The sequence below is a fragment of the Scyliorhinus torazame genome, chromosome 13, assembly GCF_047496885.1.
Source record: "Scyliorhinus torazame isolate Kashiwa2021f chromosome 13, sScyTor2.1, whole genome shotgun sequence".
Classification (NCBI taxonomy): Eukaryota; Metazoa; Chordata; class Chondrichthyes; order Carcharhiniformes; family Scyliorhinidae; genus Scyliorhinus; species Scyliorhinus torazame.
The window spans coordinates 1695988-1717371 of NC_092719.1; the positions used below are offsets into that span (position 1 = coordinate 1695988).

A 21384-nucleotide genomic window follows, 5' to 3' on the forward strand; every position below is an offset into this window, starting at 1 on the left:
CTTGGAAAGAGCACCCTACCCAAGGTCAACACCTCCATCCTATCCCCATAACCCAGTAACCCCACCCAACACCAAGGGCAATTTTGGACACTAAGGCAATTTATCATGGCCAATCCACCTAACCTGCACATCTTTGGACTGTGGGAGGAAACCGGAGCACCCGGAGGAAACCCACGCAGACAAGGGGAGGATGTGCAGACTCCGCACAGACAGTGACCCAAGCCGGAATTGAACCTGGGACCCTGGAGCTGTGAAGCAATTGTGCTATCCACAATGCTACCATGCTGCCCTTAAGAACAAATTAATCTACACTATATCATTCTACCGTAATCCACGTACCTATCCAATAGCCGCTTGAAGGTCCCTAATATTTCTGACTCAACTACATCCACAGGCAGTGCATTCCATGCCCCCACTACCCTCTGGGTAAAGAACCTACCTCTGACATCCCCCCTATATCTTCCACCATTCACCTTAAATTTATGTCCCCTTGTAATGATTTGTTCCACTCGGGGAAAAAGTCTCAAACTGTCTACTCTATCTATTCCCCTGATCATCTTATAATTATGTTTAAACAATCTGTGGTCCTTCCAAAGGACTTATTCCTGAATGTTAATCAGGTTTAGGGAGTCCTATGAACTCAGGCCTCAATGGCATCCATTAGTTGTCGTGGAGCTCCCTGCGAAGGCAAGAGTGGGATCTGTACGGAGGAGGCTTCAGTAAATCCACCCCATCTGACCTTGCATCTCTGGGTGGCAGACGCAGTATAATGTGGATAAATGTGAGATTTCCCACTGTGTGGTGGCAAAAACAGGAACAACAAATAAGAACAAAGAACAATACAGCACAGGAACAGGCCCTTCGGCCCTCCAAGGCTGTACTGGTCATGATACCAACCTTAGTCAAAACCCTGAGCAGTTCCGAGTGCTGTATCACTCTATAACCATCCTGTCCATGCATTTGTCAAGATGCTTTTTGAACGCCGTTAATGAATCTTCTTCCAGATTCCAGCGATGAGCTGAGAGAGGGGAATGTGCAACAAGACCTGGGTGCCCTTGTGGCTGCAGGTGAGCATAGAGGTGCAGCAGGTGGTAAAGAAGGCAAAATAAGGGGAAATCTCTTCACCCAGAGAGTGGTGAGCCTGTGGAATTCGTTACCACAGGACGTAGCTGAGGTCAAAACATTGTGGGCTGGATTCTCTGTTTTGGAGACTATGTTCACCCGCCGGGGCGAATTGCGGCAGTTTTACGATCCCCTTGCGGTTGCAAAGCGGATGTGATTGAGTGTTCCACGCCGTGTAAATGTATGCCTGGTGTGGAATACGAGGGAATCGCAGGGAATCCCGATAGCAGGCCGCCATCTTCAGCGTGCGGCCAGATAGCGAGGTCCCCTGGCCAACACCTTCTGGACAGCAAATCGGCCCCAACTTCCCCCTCCTCTGTACCTTGAATCGTCCCCAAACCTGCCCCCCACCTCGACCCTCGGATTGCCTGGGTGCCTCCCCCACCCTCAGGTATGGGAGTGACCCAACCCACCCCCCCCCCCCCAGGAACCCTTGTAATAGGGGGACGCCCCACAGGGACCCTTTACCTAAAGGAAACCCCTCCACAGACCTCCCCACAGAAAAGGTACCCTGTGTGGATGCTAGAGAGCAGTCCAGACAGAAGCAGTGGGCAGCATTATCGCTGTAACACTCACCTTGCAGTTCCACATGTTCACTCCTCAAAGGAGAGCAGCTGTATCTGAGTCTGGTTACCACATATCCACTGTCGGCAGGTCATTCCTGATTTGGCAGTGTAAGCCTGTTAGCTACATTTATTTACATGCCGCTGGCGTGTGGTGTGGACACGCTGCCAGCAGGGGGCCGGAGTGCTCGGGTCGGCACCCGCCACCAACCCCGATTTTGCCCCGACACCAGGTTCTGCGTCCCATCGGGGAACGCATTCCAGGTGTCCCAGAGCGGAGAATCCAGCCCCGTATGCTTTTAAGAAGTATTTAGATACCGCTCTTGGGGCTGAGGGGGGGGGGGGGGGGGGCATGGGGGGAAGCGGGAACAGGTTACTGAATTTAATGATTAGCCATATTTATAATGAATGGAGGAGCAGGCTCGAAGGGCCTATTTTCTCTGCTTCTATGAGGTGTAGGTACATCCACAGTGCTGTTAGGGAGGTAGTCCCAGGATTTGGCTCCAGCGACAGTGAAGGAACGGCCGATATATTTCCAAGTCAGGGTGGTGAGTGACTTGGAGGGGAACCTCCAGGTGGTGGGGTTCCCAGGTATCGGCTGCTCTTGTCCTTCTAGATGGTAGTGGTCGTGGGTTTAGAAGGTGCTGCCTAAGGAACCTTGGTGAGTTACTGCAGTGCATCTTGCAGATGGTACACACGGCTGTCACTGTTCGTCCGTGGTGGAGGGTTTGAAGATTTGTGGATGAGGTGCCAATAAAACAGGCTGCGTTGTCCTGGGTGGTGTTGAGCTTCTTGAGTGTTGTTGGAGCTGCAATCATCCAGGCAAGTGGGGAGTCTGGACCCGCACGGGAGAGACAACAGGAACACACAGTAGAGTAGAAAAGAACGACTGTCAATGGGCGGTGATTAGATCCTTTCTTGTAGGAGATGGTCATTGCCGGGCACTTGCGTGGCGTGAATGTAACTTGCCACTTATCAGCACAAGCCTGGATATTGTCCAGGTCTTGCTGCATTTGGACATGGACTGCTTCAGTGTCTGAGGAATCCCGAATAGTACTGAACATTGTGCAGTCATCCGCAAACATCCCCACCTCTCACCTTATGATGGATGGAAGGTCGTTGATGAAGCAGCTGAAGATGGTTGGGGCCTAGGACACGACCCTGAGGAACTCCTGCAGTGATGTCCTGGAGCTGAGATGATTGACCTCCAACCACCACAACCATCTTCCTTTGTGCCGGGTATGACTCCAACGAGCGGAGAGTTTTCCCCCCTGATTCCCATTGACTCCAGTTTAGCTCGGGCTCCTTGATGCCACACTCGGTCAAATGCTGCCTTGATGTCGAGGGCAGTCACTCTCACCTCAGTATTGCCCGCAAAAAAGATTCCCTAAGCACCTTAATGCTTCAACTCACGAACAGATGTCCACCTCTGCTCTGCTATTTAAAAATAATAAATCTTTTACTTTCTCACCAGCAAGGAGTAGAAGTAACATTTTACCAGAGGCACATTAACTGCAATTCTGATGTTTGCACCTGGGCTTTCAATATTCTGAAAAGCAAATGCTCTTTATAAACTACAATTTCTCGTGAATCAAAGCAGCCCATCATTTATCATCTGCAACTGCTCAACTCTCACAAGATTTATATGAGGTACAACAGTCAGGAAAGGCAAGTAAGCCTTGATCTTATTGTGTTAAAGCAATAAAGCCCTTTGAGTCCCAAACTTCTGTGTAGAAAGGGTCAAATTGCAACATTTGAAAATGCCAATATTTTATGGATTTCCTTACCTTTCTCCAACAAAAAGCATTGTATTGGATATGTGTCAACATCTGAGGAAGAACAGTTCAACCATATCCCTAAGTGTGTTGGCTTGGAACTTAACTGGAGCACTGGAGATTGCACAACATCTCCACACATCTTTCCTTCAAAAACTCCAAAGTGTGGAAAACAACATCCAATTTATCCTGTCCTATATTAAACCTCAAATCTCTTTTAAACCTAACCCTCATCAATCTCCATAGTTATCCCTGTCTGATAGTACCCTGTGCATTGCTCTCATTTACAACTGCTGTCATAGCCTATCACTTTAATCTCAGTCAGGTATACGTGTTAATGATTGCATTCTGCCCTTCTCATTCTCGTCTCCTTTTCATCCTCCCTCCTCTCTGTTATCCTTGGCAGCCTAGTTCTCAGCTACCTTGATCCAACATTCTGGATCTTTCTGTCCCCTCTGCCTAATCGTACCTGCATAAATGTCTAAAAAACCGAGCCCTTCACTCGTGCCTTTGGTCACGTCCTCTAATCCTTCTCCTTGGTTTCTGGGTTTGCCTCGGTGAATGTTATGGCATCTTTATGTTGCTGATGTCCTATCCACTCTCTTCCCTTTACTGCATTTTTCACCTACCGTTTAACTTTCCCTGTTAATCAGTGTCTCAGTGTTTTGGTCAGAATAACTGGCAAAAATGATCATGAGGAAATAAGGCAATAACACTCTGACATAGTTAAACATTCAGCAACAAATATTTCTCGATTAATAATATTCCAAGCAAAAAAAGGGTGAAAATCTTTGTGTTTGGTCTTGTTACTGATGCTCAGCAGAGCTATTTAAATAAAGATAGTGCTTATTCCATTGTAGAACTATTTATTATGTGACTTTGACTGTTTCTGAATGAAAACAAGCAGGCATCAGATCTCATCTGCTTTAAAGACGTACATTTTTTGCAAATGAACAGCACACCTGTAAATAAACCTGCTAATTACACATTGCAAATCCCGTTAACATCAGTAAGTGGTGTTTGTATTTATTGCTCTTATACTGTATTATCTCTCAATGCAAAACAATGTTGATGCCTATGAATGCGAGATTGTCAATATTGTGATGTTTTTCAAATCCCTCCATGGCTTCACTCCTCCCTATCTCTGTAATCTCCCAGTCTCACAGCCCTCCAAAGTATTGGCACGCCTCCAATTCTAGCATCTTGTGCATCCCCAATTTTAATTACTCCAATTCAGTAGCCATGGGCGGGATTCTCCCCGACCCGGCGGGGCGGGGGGTCCCGGCGGGATGGAGTGGCGGGAACCACTCCGGCGTCGGGCCGCCCCAAAGGTGCGGAATTCTCAGCACCTTTCGGGGCCAAGCCCTCACCTTGAGGGGCTAGGCCCGCGCCGGAGTGGTTTCCGCTCCGCCGGCTGGCGGGAAAGGCCTTTGGCACCACGACAGCCGGGGCCGAAAGGTCTTCGCCGGGCGACGCATGCGCGGGAGCGTCAGCGGCTGCTGACGTCATCCTCGCGCATGCGCAGGGGAGGGGGTCTCTTCCGCCTCCGCCATAGTGAATACCATGGCGAAGGCGAAAGGAAAAGACTGCCCCCACGGCACAGGCCCGCCCGCGGATCGGTGGGCCCTGATCGCGGGCCAGGCCATCATGGGGGCACCCCCCGGGGCCAGATTGCCCCGCGCCCCCACCCAGGACTCCGGAGCCCGCCCGCGCCGCCTTGTCCCGCCGTTCAAAAGAAGGTTTAATCCACGCCGGCGGGACAGGCATTCCAGCAGCGGGACTTCGGCCCATCGCGGGCCGGAGAATCGCCGGGTTGGCCCCGCCGAATATCTGGTGGCGGAGAATTTGGGACACGGCGGGGGCGGGATTCATGCCAGCCCCTGGTGATTCTCCGACCCGGTGGGGGGTCGGAGAATCGCGCCCCATGTCTTCAGTTGCATCGAGCTTCAGCTCTGCAATTCCTTGTGTAAACATCCCTGCCTCCATACCACGCTCTCCTGTAAGAGCTCCTTGAAACCTATCTGTTCATCCAAATAGTTCCTTGTGTGGTGTCAAACTTTGTTTGATATTACTTGTGGAGTACCTTAGGAACTTATTGTATTAAAAGGCGTTTTATATTTATGCAGATTATAGTTGAGCCCCCAGTCACATCAAAATTGTAAATTTGGCATCGACTTCATGATCCGTTCCTTGAGAGTCGACACTGAATGTGATGAAACAAGTAAATATGCATCGTGCAGAACTCTGGGGATATGAAATATGGAGTAACTGGAATCCAGCAGTAAAACACATTCAGTGCTTCCAGCTATGCACACACAGTGTAGATAAAACTGTACTCAATATTTGTGCTATAATCACATACTCTGTGCCTCACAAATGGAATCATGAGATATAAATACTTAAATGATTTGCTTTAAAATTTCACTCATTAATATGTGTTCCGATTAATTATTTAATATTGGTATTGGAATATTCACTTCTTCGATGCAAATCTGACTACACCAAAGATTAATGTGATCATAAAAAAATTATTTGTCCACTACTTAAGGAGATATATTAACCAATTTAATTTAAAATAGTTAAACTTCTGAAAAGTAGCAAAGGAATTCAATGCGAGTGTTCTAGATTTTAATTTGCTTATAAATAAAGTGTGATTTTAAACACTAAAACTCCATGCCACTGCTCACAGTTAATCGCTTATTTTACTTGACCCCACGGTCAAGGCGGGCTGGTGAAAATGCTCACCTCGATGCTCTGCGACTTTGTCCCAGCTAAAAAGCCCTCACCACTCGCCCCTCACCCCTCCTCACACTTTTTTTTTTACTGTCTGTTCTTATTCATTCATGTCCCATTTTTTCTGTTTGATGAGTAAAGTTCAGTTCTGTTGCTATTAGAGTTACGTCTGTTGACACTCATTAGATGACACAGCACAACAGTAGTGTCGTATTATAATCGTTCCCAGATCTGAACACTTCGGACCCCTCAAGTCTGGTCACATTGTACTTAACCTCTGTCTCTATCTGACTGATTTACAGCTGTAAGTTACTTGCTTTGTATGGTTTAGTTTTTGAGCACTTCAGTAAACACTGCACTGCAGCTCTCTGTTGGCTATTTTTTGACCATGCTATTCAAACTGTTTTCCATTCTACAAACTGCAGGTCAACACTCCAAGTTGAAGACAGAAATTAATCAGTTTGCTCAAATGAAATATCAAATGGTGGATGCGGTATTGAATAATGTGTCATCACAACCATTCCCACCACATGTGGCACGCATGGGGCTGAATCTCTGAACCTGAGTGGGGAAATACCCACCTCAGCAAACCCAACTGGGGAGGAAATGCCCAAATTTTCAGTCTTGTTCCAGGACAGGGTTGGGTGTTAATAGGAGTTGGACCCATTGCCCCAGAAATACGGTCGAGGCAGCCACTGGAACTAAGGGTGTGGAGGCGGGCTGGTGAAAATGCTCACCTCGATGCTCTGCGACTTTGTCACAGCTAAAAAGCCCTCACCACTCGCCCCTCACCCCTCCTCACACTCCTGAAGCCTCATCCATGCCAATTGGCGTGGGTGTACCTCAGGGACTGTAGGTGGTTCAAGAAGGCAGCTCACCACCACCTCCTGAAGGACAACTAGTGATGGGCAATAAATGCTGGCCAAGCCATTGATACCCACATCCCATAAATGAATCAAAAAATGCTCATGCCACCTCATTCCTCCCAACCACTCCCAAACCACTCATTGCCTCCCTAGCAACCTAACTTTTACCCCTCTACCCAACCCCAATTGCCCCTCATAACTTTCATATCAACTTCTTCCCTTATACCCTCCTTGCCAACACACCTGGTGTCCACAGTGGGCAGGCCCTAGGAGTCATGGTGAGGGGAAAAAAATAAAATTCTAAGACCCATATTTTTGTCACTATGAAGAGGTTTTCCTTCACAGCAAAGATCCTACAAATGACTGAAAATTCTAAGTCTGACCCCACATTGGCATGTTCCATTTTCTCAGGGCGAAGGAGGAGTTGGGCCAGGGTTCAGACATGCATAGTTTACAGAGGCAACATAATATCACCAGCTGCTTCCTCTAGAGTGGAACTTTAGTAGACCAGGAGTATGAAACCCGAAGTGTGCAGATTAAAACAGGTAAGAGGATGTCTGAAAATGGTGGATCTATTTTGGAAATCCAAGATAAAGCTTTGGATAGGTAAGGTGCCCCTTTGAATATGATCCAAGGACCCTTTTTGGAGAGGTAAGGCACCCATGGAATTGTTACAACTGAACAGGATTGCCATTTGTTCTGCACAAACTCATTGGAACTGCCAGCTGTCATATCAAAATGTCCAGCTGTCCAAGAATTGGCAAACTGTCCTGCTGCCAAAGAACTGTTCAGCTGTCAAAGCTGTCAAGGAGCTGTCAAAGGTGAGTTGACAGGAGGGGGTAAGGGCAAAGGGTGGTGGGTTGATGGCATGGGTTGATATAAGTTGGCATGAATTGGTATAGGGGCCATAAAGGCCCGTGGAGATATGCGAGGAATAGGGGGTATGAGGGGCATGGGAGGTGGGCAGAGGGGCATGGGTTGACATGGGGGTATGAGGAACCATAGGAGAGGGTAGAAGGGCCTAATTTTGCACAGGTTGGTATGGATGAGGCCATAGGGAGTATGTGGAGGACGAGTGAGGTGAGGGTAAGGGCTGGAAATGTATTTTTTTATGTTATTATTTTTGTATTATTTCTTTCAACATAGTGCCATAGCAGAGGCAGACCTTCTGTGAAAAATGCCTATGCACCTGTTTTGGGATGGCGGGTCTGCCTGACTTCCACTCCAGCCTGTACCACCCCCCCCCCCCGCCCCACCCCCCCCACCCACCTAAAGTATGATCTGCAAGCAACCATTTTTCAAGGTCGAGTTCACAGACTTTGGAATTCTACCATCGATGGTAATTCAACCTGGAAGCAGAAATCTGGGCCAAAGTGTCTATGGATGACTTCACAATTTAAAAAAAAAAGACTCACTGACAAAAACAAGTCAATACATTTAAATTCCATCAAGCACTTAATCTCTTAGGGAGACAAACATCAAAGACTTGGAACTGTGAATCAAAACTGTGAACATACAGGTATCCCACTGTGATAATAATAGGTTGCAGAATCAGTCATGCAGCACTATAATGATAACCCTCAGGTTTCTGCCAACAGACAGCTAGTGAAATTGTAAGCGCTTTTTTTCCAACTATATTCTCCCCGTACAGAAGAAAATTTAAAGACTTTGTGGATTTAAATGCCTTGACAACTTAGACAGTCCCACTGAGTTTATCCACTTTTTAGGCACATTCATGTCAACGCTTAACAACACTAATGGGCAACTGACCACTCCCAAAGGCATACTTCGCACTTTCCAAAAGAGTACCCTGCCTCTCTAAATAACCCTGGCAGATTTGTATATTTTTCTCAAATGTCTAAACCCCACAAGTCATGGGCGAAATTCTCCTACCCGCCCCGCCACATTTCTGCCCCGACCTGCCGGTGGGAGTCTCCGTCACACCGGCCGGTCAATGGGGTTTCCCATTGTGGGGCAGCCCCACGCCGTCGGGAAACCCCCGGGCGCCGGCAGAACGGAGACTCCCGCCGGCGGAGAATGACGCCCCATGTTTTTGAAATCCATGAATGAACACTTTTTAAAAAATTAATTTCCAGGATGTGGGCATGTTGGCTGGATCAGAATTTATTGCCCAGGCTAGTGGAGAATATTCCATCACACTCCTGACTTGTGCCTTGTAGACAGTGGACAGGCTTTGGTGTGTCAGGAGGTGAGTTACTTACCATAGGATTCCTAGTCTTTAACCTGCCCTGTTAGCCACAGTGTTAATGCAGCTAGTCCACTTCAGTTTCTGATCAATGGTAACCCCCCCAGGATGGTGATAGTGGGGGATTCAGTCATGGTAATGCCAACGAACGTCAAGTGGCGATAGTTCAATCCTCTCTTTTTGGAGATGGCCATTACCTGGCACTTGTGTGGCACAAATGTTACTTGTCACTTGTCAGCCCCGAGCCTGGATATTGCCCAGGCCTTGCTGCATTTGGACAGGGACTGCTTCATTATCTGAGGAGTCGCAATGTTACTGAACATTGTGCAGTCATCCACGAACAACCCTACTTCTGACCTTATGATGGAAGGAAGGTCATTGATGAAGCAGCTGAAGGTGGTTGGGCCGAGGACACTACCCTGAGGAACTCCTGCAGCGATGTCCTGGAGCTGAGGTGATGGAAACCGAACTGGATCTGTTTGAAGGCAGCGTCTCTTTTACATGAACCATAGATCTGCAATCTCCAACCTGGCCCCAAATTATGGGTGTTGTGTTCGGGGGCAGTGTTTCCGGACTCACGGCTCCGTTGCTGCTTTCTTGAAGGCGTGGAGACTTGCAGCTCAGTGAAAATTGTGGGTCACAGTCAGGGTTGACTCTACAGCCTGAACCTCCAAACTCACAGCTGTACACATTCACAATGTTTCAAATCACAACACTGACGGCAAAATGGTTTCTGACAGAACTAACACTTATTGAACAGACCAATAGAAAGACTTTCCGAGCAAATAAATGGGGAACATTCTAAATCAGAATAAGAGACCTGTTTCAAAAAGACAGAGTTCATTTTATTAATTTTGTATTGCTGCAAAAAAGGGTTTTCTGCAGGCTTACCGCACTCAGCCCTTTTAAATAGTAGCTAACCGGTGGAATGCTGGTACTGAAGCAATGTGCTGCAACGGGTTACTGCATCAAGTGATACGTTTGATCTGAACCCATAATTTGACACACTGCAAGTGTCTAATCTTGCCCTTTCTGGGAGGCTGGAATTGGGCAAGTAACCCTGGGCCTCCCTTTACATCCTGTCAGCATTAAATGTGTTGATCTTAGAACAGTTTCTCTTTGTGTGTTTGGCCAGGAATCTGTGTGAGACAATGGGGGAACCACAAAGAATACTTCACAAAGGAGACCTTTGTGATGACTTGTCAGCATTAGATAACAGTTTATAATCAGAATATGAATCAAAGCAAGTGTTATTTTAGTATAGATTAAATGATATCCTTAAAATGGTAAAGAATTTCGGGATTGAAATTTGGGTGGGATTCTCCGACCCCCCCGCCGGGGTGGAGAATCACCGCGGCGCCGCACGAATCGGGTCACGCCGCCCCAACGCCGGGACGTGATTCTCCCACCCCTGTGAAAACAGCCGCTCGCGCGTGGCGCCGGGCCGCACGGAGAATCGCTGCAAATGGCCGTAGCGGCGATCCTCTGGCCGCGATTCTCCGGCCCGGATGGGCCGAGCGGCCGTCCCAAAAAATCCGAGACCCGCCGGCGCCGTTCTAACATGCTCTGGGCCGGCGGGACCTCGGGGTTGAAGGGTCCGGGGTCGGCCTGTGGGGGTGGAGGGGGGGGGTCCAATCCCGGGGAGGCCCTCTGTGGTGGCCTGGCCTGCGATCGGGACCCACCGATCGGCGGGCCGGCCTCGCTGGCTGCAGACCTCTTTTCCTCCGCCCCGGTTCCTGGATCCCTGCGCCATTTGGCGTCGGGGCAGGCGCGGGGATGACAGCCAGTGCGCATGTGCTAGTTGGTGCCGGCCCAACTGTGCAGACCCCGCGGTGCCGGGTCGACACCGGGACCGGCAGCTGCAGCGGCGTGGGTCGTTCCAGCACCCTGCTGGCCCCCCCAGGACCCGAGAATCGGGTCTCAGAACCGGCGCCGGAGTGAAGTACTCCTGTTTTGGCGCCGGCACGACACTCTGGCGCCAGACCAGAGAATCGCGGCCTGTGTGTGTGTGGAATTGTAACACCTAATCCCCAATAATGGAGTTTAAAACAGCTGTGTGAGTGACGTGAGAAAAAACTAATGTAAGTTAACTCTTAGTTATCGTGTTTGGGAAAGGGAAAGAAATTAAACTCAGATTTTAAACTCTGTTCACGGTGGCATAGTGGTTAGCACCGCTGCCTCACAGCGCCAGGGTCCAGGTTCGATTCCCGGCCTGGGTCACTGTCTGTGCGGAATCTGCACGTTCTCCCCGTGTCAGCGTGGGTTCCCCCGGGTGCTCCGGTTTCCTCCCACAGTCCAAAGACGTGCAGGTTAGTTGAGTTGGCCATGGTCAATGCACGGAGTTATGGGGATAGGGTGGGGGAGGGGCCTCGGTTGGCTTCTCTTTCACAGGTTTCAGGACAGATTACTGTAGGGATTCTATGATTTTTATCTGATGATATCTGCTGGAAAATATGGATGATCCCGGTGCTGGATGGGGAGAGGATCAGATCAACTCTAACATATTGAACGGTCAAGGTCCAAAAACACCCAGATCGGGAATTTTCTTGCCGATTATCCTGATGTCGCGCACTAACTGCAGACAGTACGCAGGGTGCAGCACCTGAGCTGGATTTCCGTCGATCCTCCACTGGGAACACAGAGCCTGATGGGGAGAATCCATTAGGGAGGCTGACAGCTAGAAGAATAAAAGGCTAAAGACCCATGGGGATAACAAACTGGAGCGCCCCCTCCCTCTGATTGATCAATACTTTACTCTGTGCTAGTTCAGGTCAGTACATTATGAAGCAGCAAAATGCGAACAACCAGAAAGGTTCTTTTTTGTATCAGGATGTTTACTTTTGATTTTCAACCAATCACTGAACTGCTGTGAAGGGACGACATTCACCTTGAGGAGAACATATTTTGAGAAAACAAATAACAAGAAAAACCTGAAAATTTTTCAGAAAACTGAATATGAATTAAAGTAAAAATTCCCAGGGTATGCAGAGGATTCATGTTTTGAAATATTATCGGAAGAGATGTCTAAAAGGCCAGAATTGGACTTGGAGTAAACCGAAGGAAGGAAGTGAACCTGTGCGAGTAATTTCCCAGCTACTCACCATTCAGCCACCTGGAGTCGTGCTGCTCTGTCCTTATCGGGTGATGCTGCCCCAAAGTGCGGAAGATTGCAAAATCTCTGCCCATGAAATCTGCTGCTGTGCCCGAATATAGTTCCCCATCTGTGAAATAGGGAGCACAAAGTTGTCAGGATCGGAAGAACTGTTTCTTTGGGGCATGTTCCCGTGATACATTGTGTATGGAATCATAGAATTCACACATTTTGAACATTGCACCTCGGTTACAGTAATGACTCCTCGATCTCCTCTTTCTTTCCTATTCTTTTCAAAGTTGATCGGATGATGCAGTGAGTGCATTATTCCTTAGTGTCACCCAAAGAGCAGCACAGACGCTCACTCAGCAGAGACGCTCACTCAGCTCAGACAGTCACTCAGCACAGACGCTCACTCAGCACAGACGCTCACTCAGCACAGACGCTCACTCAGCTCAGACAGTCACTCAGCACAGACAGTCACTCAGCACAGACGCTCACCCAGCTCAAACAGTCACTCAGCTCAGACAGTCACTCAGCACAGACGCTCACTCAGCACAGACGCTCACTCAGCACAGACGCTCACTCAGCTCAGACAGTCACTCAGCACAGACAGTCACTCAGCACAGACGCTCACCCAGCTCAAACAGTCACTCAGCACAGACGGTCACTCAGCACAGACGCTCACTCAGCACAGACAGTCACTCAGCACAGACAGTCACTCAGCACAGACGGTCACTCAGCACAGACATTCACTCAGCTCAGACAGTCACTCAGCACAGACGGTCACTCAGTACAGACAGTCACTCAACACAGACGCTCACTCAGCTCAGACAGTCACTCAGCACAGACGGTCACTCAGCACAGACGCTCACTCAGCACAGACGGTCACTCAGTACAGACAGTCACTCAACACAGACGCTCACTCAGCTCAGACAGTCACTCAGCACAGACGGTCACTCAGCACAGACGCTCACTCAGCACAGACGGTCACTCAGCACAGACGCTCACTCAGCACAGACGGTCACTCAGCACAGACGCTCACTCAGCACAGACAGTCACTCAGCACAGACGCTCACTCAGCACAGACGCTCACTCAGCACAGACGCTCACTCAGCTCAGACGGTCACTCAGCACAGACGCTCACTCAGCACAGACAGTCACTCAGCACAGACGCTCACTCAGCACAGACGCTCACTCAGCACAGACGCTCACTCAGCACAGACGCTCACTCAGCTCAGACGGTCACTCAGCACAGACGCTCACTCAGCACAGACAGTTACTCAGCACAGACGCTCACTCAGCACAGACGCTCACTCAGCACAGACGCTCACTCAGCACAGACAGTCACTCAGCACAGACGCTCACTCAGCACAGATGCTCACTCAGCACAGACGCTCACTCAGCACAGACGCTCACTCAGCACAGACAGTCATACAGCACAGACGGTCACTCAGCACAGACGGTCACTCAGCACAGACGGTCACTCAGCACAGGCGCTCACTCAGCACAGACGGTCACTCAGCACAGACGTTCACTCAGCACAGACGCTCACTCAGCACAGACGGTCACTCAGCACAGACGGTCACTCAGCACAGACGGTCACTCAGCACAGACGCTCACTCAGCACAGACGCTCACTCAGCACAGACGCTCACTCAGCACAGACGGTCACTCAGCACAGAAGCTCACTCAGCACAGACAGTCACTCAGCACAGACGGTCACTCAGCACAGACGGTCACTCAGCACAGACGCTCACTCAGCTCAGACAGTCACTCAGCACAGACGGTCACTCAGCACAGACAGTCACTCAGCACAGACGGTCACTCAGCACAGACGGTCACTCAGCACAGACGGTCACTCAGCACAGAAGCTCACTCAGCACAGACAGTCACTCAGCACAGACAGTCACTCAGCACAGACGGTCACTCAGCACAGACGCTCACTCAGCACAGACGCTCACTCAGCACAGACGCTCACTCAGCACAGACGCTCACTCAGCACAGACGAGTACTCAGCTCAGACAGTCACTCAGCACAGACGGTTACTCAGCTCAGACAGTCACTCAGCACAGACGCTCACTCAGCACAGACAGTCACTCAGCACAGACGCTCACTCAGCTCAGACAGTCACTCAGCACAGACAGTCACTCAGCACAGACGGTCACTCAGCACAGACGCTCACTCAGCTCAGACAGTCACTCAGCTCAGACAGTCACTCAGCTCAGACAGTCACTCAGCACAGACGGTCACTCAGCACAGACGCTCACGCAGCTCAGACAGTCACTCAGCACAGACAGTCACTCAGCACAGACGGTCACTCAGCACAGACGCTCACTCAGCTCAGACAGTCACTCAGCTCAGACAGTCACTCAGCACAGACGGTCACTCAGCACAGACGCTCACTCAGCTCAGACAGTCACTCAGCACAGACGGTCACTCAGCACAGATGGTCACTCAGCACAGACGGTCACTCAGCACAGAAGCTCACTCAGCACAGACGCTCACTCAGCACAGACAGTCACTCAGCACAGATGGTCACTCAGCACAGACAGTCACTCAGCACAGACAGTCACTCAGCACAGACAGTCACTCAGCACAGACGGTCACTCAGCACAGACGCTCACTCAGCACAGACGCTCACTCAGCACAGACGCTCACTCAGCACAGACGCTCACTCAGCACAGACGCTCACTCAGCACAGACGCTCACTCAGCACAGACGCTCACTCAGCTCAGACAGTCACTCAGCACAGACAGTCACTCAGCACAGACGGTCACTCAGCACAGACAGTCACTCAGCATAGACGGTCACTCAGCACAGACGCTCACTCAGCACAGACGCTCACTGAGCTCAGACAGTCACTCAGCACAGACGAGTACTCAGCTCAGACAGTCACTCAGCACAGACGCTCACTCAGCACAGACAGTCACTCAGCACAGACGCTCACTCAGCTCAGACAGTCACTCAGCACAGACAGTCACTCAGCATAGACGGTCACTCAGCACAGACGCTCACTCAGCACAGACGGTCACTCAGCACAGACAGTCACTCAGCATAGACGGTCACTCAGCACAGACGCTCACTCAGCACAGGCGCTCACTCAGCTCAGACAGTCACTCAGCACAGACGCTCACTCAGCACAGACAGTCACTCAGCACAGACGCTCACTCAGCTCAGACAGTCACTCAGCACAGACAGTCACTCAGCACAGACGGTCACTCAGCACAGACGCTCACTCAGCTCAGACAGTCACTCAGCTCAGACAGTCACTCAGCACAGACAGTCACTCAGCACAGACACTCACTCAGCACAGAAGCTCACTCAGCACAGACGGTCACTCAGCACAGACGCTCACTCAGCACAGACAGTCACTCAGCACAGACAATCACTCAGCACAGACGCTCACTCAGCACAGACGGTCACTCAGCACAGACAGTCACTCAGCAGAGACGCTCACTCAGCACAGACGCTCACTCAGCACAGACGCTCACTCAGCACAGCCGCTCACTCAGCACAGACGGTCACTCAGCACAGACGCTCACTCAGCACAGACGGTCAGTCAGCACAGACGCTCACTCAGCACAGACGCTCACTCAGCACAGACGGTCACTCAGCACAGACGGTCACTCAGCACAGACGGTCAGTCTGCACAGACGCTCACTCAGCACAGACGCTCACTCAGCACAGACGCTCACTCTGCACCGACGCTCACTCCAGCCCAGATGATGGCTGATCCAAGGTTCCGGGAGTCCGTGATCTACCGAATGCTGGATGCCGTTGTGTAGGGAGGGACACCCCCTTCCCCAGGGTGGGGCAGATCCTGAGCGAAGCCTGGGATGAGGTGGCAGAGGCTGTGAGTGCTACCAGCCTCACCAAGAGCTCCGACACGCCATGCTGGAAGAGGAATATGAACGTATCCCTTCAGTCTGGGTGTGTAACCACCCCTGTGCCCCCAGCTTTACCACCCACCCCCCCCCTTACTCACTCGTCACATCGTCCCCTAATCCCCTAGAGGCCAATGGCACCCCAACTGCCTGCATTTCCCTTACAACCCACCCGACACGCACCCCCAACACAGTTATTGTCCTCTTTGGCCAGGAGCCTTGCACATACAGGCCGCCAGCTATCACCTCCCCCACCCCCCACATCCCACTCAACAGCCTCGGCAGTTGGGCCCTGCTAGTAAATACTTGCACCAATTCACGCCTACAGTCAGGGATGGATCGTACCAGAATCCCAATACCGACATAGAGCAGTGCGGAATCCAGCCCATTATATAACCACAAAAATTGTAGCTTCTCAGTTTTTACAATCTCCTTGGTGTCGAGTTCAATTATGCCAGATTCCATCCATCGAATTTCAACATGATATTTACTACAAGCAAATAATAAAACCTGCGCAACTTCATAAATTTCCAACTGCGTAAAATAATCTGTATAGAATAACAGAGATTCGAGTATGTAGGAAGGATTTAAGACACATTAAGATTCAGATGATATTAAGAAACTTTTCACATTTTGCTTGATTTCACCTGAATACTTTGATACATTGCTGCCGACTAATAGTTTCCAGAAAAAATGGCTTATCCTTGACTGAAATTTCGAAGTGAAGTTGCAATGCTTGCTGCAGTAATTTTCCGAGGCTGACGTTGTAGCTCTCCAATTTACCATCCTTTTGTGTAAACTGTCTAATGAAGAGCTTCATATCAAACAGTAATGTTTGCTTTTCTGGTCACTGACTCAACAGTTTCTGCAAGCTGACTATCAGTGCTGTTATAGCTAATACATGTGACGTGATCTGTCTGTTCTTGCTTGGCGAGAGTGTTGTGAGAATATACCTCTGCCGGGACAAGCTGACACTCTTGTTTGTTTTAGCCTTATTAAAAGCATGCTTCCTGCTGACAATGCCTCAGAGGGAGTGCTGCGCCCAATGCTTCATTTACACTCCCCCACAGGAGAAGTATGTCTGGATATAACTGAGTGAGGAATGGAGCAGGAGGAGGAAATGTTGAGGCACAGTAAAAGCACACAGTTCATTCACATCTTTAACTTAACACGCAGACCAGGCAAAACAACGTATGCCGTGCTTAAGTGTGCAAAATTTCCAAGGCAAAATTAAATATCATTCATTTTGGTTCAGCTGTTCAAAGTAAGAATGTTTTTCAGTCCAGTGGTTAGTTTTTCAATCTGTTCACATGTTAGATCAGATGGCCTAACATTGTATTTGCTTCAACAGTAATGGGCAAGTTCTACAAGGTGTCCTCCTGGAATTAACACTGGGCATTTGTGTTAGTGGGTCCTGAAGAATCTCTTGTCCATTTTTGACGTCCACTTTCGATCCTGCTGTAGGCTAGTGCAGCTCACAGCTACAAGTCTGGAGCTCAAATTCACTAAATCAACCCAAATACATCATCCTTGAAATTGGCATGATCAGCAATCATCTGACATAATCAGAAATTTATGTTAACTGGGGAGAAAACATTAACTGAACGAGTTTAAGTTCAAAATATGCAATGCCGACAAATTAAGCACAGATAAAATTGAGGAGTAATATCATCAAGCAACAGAAATATTTACTCAGCGTAAAAGCAATGAATCTCACCAAGTGACTTAAAAAAATCATTTTCCTCTCGGTAGGAACAACTCTAGATTAATTGGCCCCTTTCCAACTTGCATCTGTTAATGTTAATCAAAAGAGCAAAATGGAACGCCTCATATTCTGTCATGCAAAATTGTTACAGTCGCCACTATCAAAGTTCCAGGCTGAGAACAATCATTCTGCTTTGTTACATTAAATTGAATCTTAAGTTAACTCATTTTGCTGTTTAAAAAAAAGTTCTTGTATCTTCGAGAGCAGCATCACCAGGAGAGATGGTATTGTCGTAATGTTTGTGAACTAGTAAACTAGAGGCCCAGGTTAATTCTCTGGGACATGGGTTCATTCCCACCATTGCAGTTTGTGAAATTCACATTCAATTAATAAATATATTTGGAATATAAAGATAATCTCACTAATGGTGCCATGAATCGAATGTCGTAAAAACCCATTTGGGTCCCTAACATCCTTTCGGGAAAGAAATCAGCTATCCTGACCTGGCCTGGTCGAGATGTGACTCCAGTCGCACAGCAATGTGTCTGACTCTAACTGCCCTTTGAAACTGGTCCACTCAGGTACCACATGAAATGAGCGGTTTATGAAGATGACTCACCACCATCTTCTCAAAGGCAATTAGGGGCGGGCAGCAAATGCCTTAAAGGGGCACCCAAATCACATGAAAGAATTTTTAAAAAGCATTGCGTATTATTGTAGTTTACAAAAAGATCTTGTGCTATTCTCTTATTCATATCTGGAAAATTTCAATCATTTGAATTAGTTGACATTCCTCTCTGCAGTCCCAATAATTCACTATTTGGAAAAAATTTGGAATCTGTATCTGGATAAAGCTTTACTATATGCTCAAATGAAATTGACCGTGGGCAGAAAAAATCACTCCTCTCAAAAATGAGATCATCCTATTACTCTCCCTACAGCTCAGGTTGGATGTCTACCTGTGTAATATCTGTGGGATACTATCTGTGTTCTGGTGGGATATCTGTCTGTGTTCTGGTGGGATATCTATCTGTGTTCTGGTGGGATATCTGTCTGTGTTCTGGTGGAATATCTGTCTGTGTTCTGGTGGAATATCTGTCTGTGTTCTAGTGGGATATCTGTCTGTGTTCTGGTGGGATATCAGTCTGTGTTCTGGTGGAATATCTGTCTGTGTTCTGGTGGGATATCTGTCTGTGTTCTGGTGGGATATCTGTCTGTGTTCTGGTGGGATATCTGTCTGTGTTCTGGTGGGATATCTGTCTGTGTTCTGGTGGAATATCTGTCTGTGTTCTGGTGGAATATCTGTCTGTGTTCTGGTGGGATATCTGTCTGTGTTCTGGTGGGATATCTGTCTGTGTTCTGGTGGAATATCTGTCTGTGTTCTAGTGGGATATCTGTGTGTTCTGGTGGGATATCTGTGTGTTCTGGTGGGATATCTGTCTGTGTTCTGGTGGGATATCTGTCTGTGTTCTGGTGGGATATCTGTCTGTGTTCTGGTGGATTATCTGTCTGTGTTCTGGTGGAATATCTGTCTGTGTTCTGGTGGGATATCTGTCTGTGTTCTGGTGGGATATCTGTCTGTGTTCTGGTGGAATATCTGTCTGTGTTCTAGTGGGATATCTGTCTGTGTTCTGGTGGGATATCTGTCTGTGTTCTGGTGGGATATCTGTCTGTGTTCTGGTGGGATATCTGTCTGTGTTCTGGTGGGATATCTGTCTGTGTTCTGGTGGAATATCTGTCTGTGTTCTGGTGGAATATCTGTCTGTGTTCTGGTGGAATATCTGTCTGTGTTCTGGTGGAATATCTGTCTGTGTTCTGGTGGAATATCTGTCTGTGTTCTGGTGGGATATCTGTCTGTGTTCTGGTGGGATATCTGTCTGTGTTCTAGTGGGATATCTGTCTGTGTTCTGGTGGGATATCTGTCTGTGTTCTGGTGGAATATCTGTCTGTGTTCTGGTGGAATATCTGTCTGTGTTCTGGTGGAATATCTGTCTGTGTTCTGGTGGAATATCTGTCTGTGTTCTGGTGGAATATCTGTCTGTGTTCTGGTGGGATATCTGTCTGTGTTCTGGTGGGATATCTGTCTGTGTTCTAGTGGGATATCTGTCTGTGTTCTGGTGGGATATCTGTCTGTGTTCTGGTGGGATATCTGTCTGTGTTCTGGTGGGATATCTGTCTGTGTTCTAGTGGGATATCTGTGTGTTCTGGTGGGATATCTGTCTGTGTTCTGGTGGGATATCTGTCTGTGTTCTGGTGGGATATCTGTCTGTGTTCTAGTGGGATATCTGTCTGTGTTCTGGTGGGATATCTGTCTGTGTTCTGGTGGGATATCTGTCTGTGTTCTGGTGGAATATCTGTCTGTGTTCTGGTGGAATATCTGTCTGTGTTCTGGTGGGATATCTGTCTGTGTTCTGGTGGGATATCTGTCTGTGTTCTAGTGGGATATCTGTCTGTGTTCTGGTGGGATATCTGTCTGTGTTCTGGTGGAATATCTGTCTGTGTTCTGGTGGAATATCTGTCTGTGTTCTGGTGGGATATCTGTCTGTGTTCTGGTGGGATATCTGTCTGTGTTCAGGCGCTACCATGATTTTGACCCAAGTTACTCCGATCAGGATTTGAGATCTTCATCGTTGGTTTCCAACATGACCCCAGCAACGAGTAGGGGCTTGCCAGTGGCTGACAGGTGGTCTTACAGCTCAGAGACTTAAATGGAGCCTCTCCGAAGGCCTCAGCTGAAACAAGGGTGGATAGAGAAAAATTGGCCAAGAACGTGGGGGTTAGAGGAGGGTGAAATTTGGCTGCTGCCTAAAATGAACAAAACTAAACTGACAGCACATTTGTCTGGTTTTATTTCCACTGATTTCAGATCAGGCTGAGTGGAAACGGGCCGAGCGTTTGTCCCATTATCACCCCCTCCCACTGGCAATGGCTTGTGATGGGTGGAGAGGGAGCAGCAGAGACTGATGTGGGGGTTGGTGCAGCTTGTGGAGGGAGGGAAGGGGACAGTGGAGGGAGAATGTGAGATGGTGATGAGCTGGGTGCCAGATATTTCCCCCTTTCTCTGGCTATAATTAGGACTGGATTGTGGAGGCAATTCCACCGTTGAGTTTCTGAATAGGTGTTCCCATTGGTGCCAAGATATGAGAGTCAGCGGAATGCATTTCTGAGGCTTTTCGTTGTGTTTAACAAGGTGAGAGGTGGAACTGCCGGGGAATGAAGCACCTCATAAACTTTGGCATTTTGGATATATTTGCCTCTGAGCCGCGTAGACAAAAAACACAAAGTTCACCTGTGTGCTCTACCCAGATTAATGTCTGCATTTAAAAAATCCATATAAATGACAGTTTCAATTTATATATCGCCCTGTCAGGATAGTGAAATGGATCGAGATACTTCACAAGAGTCATCAAAAACATTTTGACACCAAGCAACATAAA

The 21384-nt window shown here is 48.6% G+C and overlaps 1 protein-coding gene across 2 annotated transcripts in view; it reads right to left on the reverse strand.

Moving 5' to 3' along the window:
• Positions 1-21384, reverse strand: part of sema3ab (sema domain, immunoglobulin domain (Ig), short basic domain, secreted, (semaphorin) 3Ab) — a 597101-nt gene that overhangs the window by 113731 nt on the left and 461986 nt on the right. For both annotated transcript variants that reach the window (XM_072470939.1, XM_072470937.1), the window contains exon 7: positions 12367-12486. In XM_072470939.1, coding sequence (XP_072327040.1) covers positions 12367-12486 — 120 coding nt within the window. The remainder of the gene's footprint in view (positions 1-12366; positions 12487-21384) is intronic.